The following is a 4,288-nucleotide window of genomic DNA, read 5'->3' on the forward strand; positions in this document are numbered from 1 at the left end:
CTTTGATGTATTGATTGCTATGTCCCACTCTTGCCCCTGTATAGTGGTTTTATACAGGTTATAAGTGGATTTATTCCAATAACTCAGGTAAGTATTCATAGTTATTTACAGGTTTTTACTTGTGATCTTATTACCAGGATTGCCAGGTTAGCCTCAAGGAGCTTTCTTGATGAATTTGGAGGCATTGAGGCATCATAGCCAAAGTTTAACATTGCACCATCATTTTATCACTTTTAATAGTTATGCAAATGCAAGGTAAGAAGCACAGACACTTTCAAATACTACTAAGAGTTTTTATTAATAGTGTAAAATTATATTGTAAATGTATCAACATGTAATTTCTAAATAATATAAATAATACTTTCATTCAATTATATGAATAATTTATTTACAGCATTTATACAATTTTAAGGTATTATTGTTTAAGGTATAATTATTTTAATTGATTATAGTAACTAAATATGTCAGTAACATTTAGAAATGAAGCAATTTATAAATATAATTTATAAACAACAGTATTATAAACATAAAAAATATAATATATATATTATTTTTAAAAGCAGGAATAGCTTTTGAACACAATAACAATAGTGCACTTTTTTTTAGAGCATCTCACACCTAAAGTGCGCAAAGTATCCAGGCATGAGATGAGGCAAGGAACAGGAACAAGTATTAGAGGTACAGTATATGTCAATATTACATATTAATAAAAAAGCAACATCTAAATATAATTTATAAAAAACAGTATTATAAAGATATATATATATATATTTTTTTTTTTTAAAGCATTTTTAAAAGCAGCAGGGGTGGTGGCCAAGTGGTTGATGCACTTGGTTTCAGTTCAGAAGGCTCCGGGTTCAAATCCCACCCCTGCCACATTTCTCCATGTAATGTGGAATTGCGTCAGGAAGGGCATCCGCCGTAAAACCTGTGCCAGTTCAACATGCAGATCCACCTTGGATTTGCTGTGGCGACCCCGAGTGCAAACAAGGGAGCAGCCGAAGGGACTTTACTTAATCATTTTTAAAAGCAGCAATAGCATATGAACTAACGTAACAATAGTCCACTTTTTTTAGCATCTCACGCCCAAAGTGCACAAAGTATCCAGGCATGAGATGAGGCAAGGAACAGGAACAAGTATTAGAGGTACAGTCAGTTGTTTTTCCTCTGCTCCAGTTCCTTGTCCACCACACTTTTAAAGTGCTCATAACAGTTCTATACTACGCCTTCAAAACCAGGCATAATTGATTTGTTGGTAGCAGGGCAAAATGTGAAAATTTTCTGGCTGCTTCCAGACGCTTTCTCCTTTGAAGGCATGTATCTCTTTCGTTGGCCACCACATTGAGGTACTTGGCAAGCTCCACAGGGCCTCTCGGATTTCTTTGGCATTATGGGTTTGACGGTTAGTGCAGGAGGTGGTAAAACAGGAACAAAGACCTGACTACAGGATGGCCCAGTAAATCTGATGGATGGAGCCTGTGGCTGGGCTAGAACCACCATGAGAATTGGTGCTGCTGAAATGGCGGGTGGCACGTGGGAGGCAGCGGTGGCAGCAGCTGGCTTCGGCTGGATGGGCCGGTGCGAAGGCCCTGGCTCTGGTTCTGGCCCTGGCTCTTCAAAGTTCAACCTACAAATGTATAAAACACACAGGAGATGAGTATATATGTGGGTGCACTAAACCTTTGCTCTCCACACAAAACACAAGTGAAGTGCTTAAACAGCTTACTTCCACATCTCACCACACCTTTGTCACCGCCGCCGGTTCTCTCCATGATGTACTGCATGGTGCCCTGGCCATCACCGTAGATCTTCTTGAGAAGCTTTAGTGAAAGACAAAATCAAAATGTCATTAGAAAATCTAAATTCATTAGGTGGTCTTAATTAACAATATTTTTTCTATGATGTACAATGTGATAACTGTATACATGCCTTTCTTGTGCCATCAATGCTCAGGATTTCACCGGTCACACTGAGGATTTGGTTGCGGTGGACAGGCATCATTTCCATCTCCAGGATTAGGTGAGCACACCTCAGCATGCAAGCAGATGGAAGGGGAGACTGGGAAATGGGTGGGGTGTAGATGCCAGCAGGATTTACCATGGACAGGATGCCCCTCTGACATGTCAATGAAGTTGACAATGCAAAAGATCCAGCTGTGTGGGCCTCGTATAGCAGAGTCTGGTACAGAGTTGAGTCAGATACTGGTGCTGCTTTTGATGTAAGTGCAGTTGGGGTTTGGTGCTGAAACTCTTCCCACAGATGTCACAGTCATGCTCCTTTGGATCATGGATCTTCATGTGCTGAGTGAGGTTTGACTTCTCAGTGAACTTTTTATCGCACACACTGCATTGAAAGGTCTTGTGGTCCATATTGAAAATTAATGTTGGTTATCTGGTACTACAAAACATGATATGAATCATTGGAGTGAAGCAGATAGTCATCCTCTCCCCTAACAAATGCATGCATGTCCGCATGTCCACACGTACACAGACACACACACACACACACACACACACACACACACACACACACACACACACACACACACCATAGAAGGATATCATACAAGACAGAGCAAATTTTTTTTTGTCAGAAATGACGATACCAGGTTTTTAAAAATTGCTTTGACATAAACCTCAGACAGCCTAAACATAACACTGACAATTCATCTACACCACTGGCACCAACACACAAATACTGTTTCTAATTTATGATTTCAAGATGACACACACCCAAGCAGTCAGACAGATGCGTTTTTGATCATAACGCCGGAATAACAATTATAGCACCAGCTATAGCGTTTAATTTTCTGTTTGTTTTCATCTCGTTTTCACCGATCGCTATGCTAGCTAGCCCAGGCAGCTTATTACAGATGAATAAGCTAGCAAACAATAACACGGCTACTGCAAGGCTAAAATCATAGTTGACTGCCCTCAACTGAAATTATTTCGACATATGACGGATGGTTTCTCTCTGACAATCTTGTCCCAAATGTCTGGGCACACAATTTATGGGCTGTTTGTTTGTTTTCATCTCGTTTTCACCGATCGCTATGCTAACTAGCCCAAGCAGCTGAAGAAGCTAGCAAACAATAGCAGCAGCTAGTCGAGAGTTTCCAGTCAAAATTAGCACAGGCATAGCATTTATCGTATAGCTTTAATACATGCCAAAATTCCTGTTTTGCTAACAGCGAGAAATCATGTAGGAGAAATTACTTACTTCAGCGAATGTGTGACAAAACTCGCGGTGGTGACTGCTGCCGAATATAACGCCTTTTACCATTGGTCTACCAGAATGGGAACACGTTGGCCGTTTGAGCTGCGTCTCAGGATTGGTCTTCCTGAGGACAAGACGCTGAGATGATTGGCTGTTGAGTGCTCAGCTTTGCTCAGCTTCGCTCCGCCATTGGCCGTTTGATAACGACTTGGAGGAGAATGTGTTTCTCCAGGTAACACTGGAGTTGCGTCAGGAAGGATATCCGGCGTAAAACTTGTGCCAATTACAATGCAGATCTGGTTGTATCCGCTGTGGCGACCCCGAACACAAAACGGGAGCAGCCGAATGGACAACAACATTGAATGGTTTACTGTACATTGGATTAGAATGGGAATAACCCCCTTGTGTCTGATGATTTCCGGATGTTCATGCTGATTATACGGTCGCAAAGTGAGCTTTACCATTAAAGGAGTTTTATGGCGACCCATTAGCGGAGCTGGTAAAATGGCTATTTGCAACCGTATAACAGCATGAACGTCCACAAATCATCAGACACAAGGGGGTTATTCCCATTCTAATCCAATTCCATCATTTGCACGGTTTATTTTTCTGTAGGTAATTTGGTTGGCAAGGCTTACTGTCGTGCCGAGGCCGTGTTGCTCCAACAACGGTCAGGCCGCAGAGTAATCCATCACATGTGAAAATCCATCAAATGTGAAATGGTAATACTTTCGTATGGTATCTTAAATTCACCCATTTCGGCGGCGGCGTCAGTACGCGACTTTTTCTCACTCTCAGCTAACAGCAGTAACAGCTAGCAGCGCGAGCAGCTGGTGTTCTGTCGAATTGTGCATCTCGTCACATAAATCGACAGTTCTGTGTCCTGGAAATATTGCACATGAGCAGTTGCGCGGAGGGCAGGAATGACATTTCGTCAGAACACTGGTCAGGGCGCGGAGTAATACATCCAAATGTGAAACGGTCAAATATTTTGCCACCGGTACCCCGATATTATACAGTCTGAAATCTCACACGCTTAACCAATCAGATTCATAGAAAAAATGTAATTGGA

At 41.6% G+C, this 4,288-nt stretch overlaps 1 protein-coding gene across 4 annotated transcripts; it reads right to left on the reverse strand.

Annotated features, from left to right (window-relative positions):
- Nucleotides 1-936: 936 nt before the first annotated feature.
- Nucleotides 937-3,304, reverse strand: LOC117501978 (proline-rich receptor-like protein kinase PERK1). Of its 4 annotated transcripts, XM_034160954.1 has the most exons (4): nt 3,220-3,304; nt 1,930-2,397; nt 1,727-1,820; nt 937-1,627 (listed from the first exon to the last, which is right to left on the reverse strand). In XM_034160954.1, the coding sequence occupies exons 2-4, from the start codon at nt 2,098-2,100 to the stop codon at nt 1,623-1,625; spliced, it is 270 nt and encodes an 89-aa protein (XP_034016845.1). In that variant the 5' UTR covers nt 2,101-2,397; nt 3,220-3,304; the 3' UTR covers nt 937-1,622. The 4 variants fall into 4 exon arrangements, with proteins under 4 accessions (XP_034016845.1, XP_034016846.1, XP_034016844.1 ...); XM_034160955.1 differs by lacking the exon at nt 3,220-3,304 and having other exon boundaries at nt 1,745-1,820; nt 1,930-3,211; XM_034160953.1 differs by lacking the exon at nt 3,220-3,304 and having other exon boundaries at nt 1,930-3,211.
- Between the last annotated feature and the right edge of the window lie 984 nt (nt 3,305-4,288).

Source organism: Thalassophryne amazonica, chromosome 20 (assembly GCF_902500255.1).
Source record: "Thalassophryne amazonica chromosome 20, fThaAma1.1, whole genome shotgun sequence".
Taxonomy (NCBI): Eukaryota; Metazoa; Chordata; class Actinopteri; order Batrachoidiformes; family Batrachoididae; genus Thalassophryne; species Thalassophryne amazonica.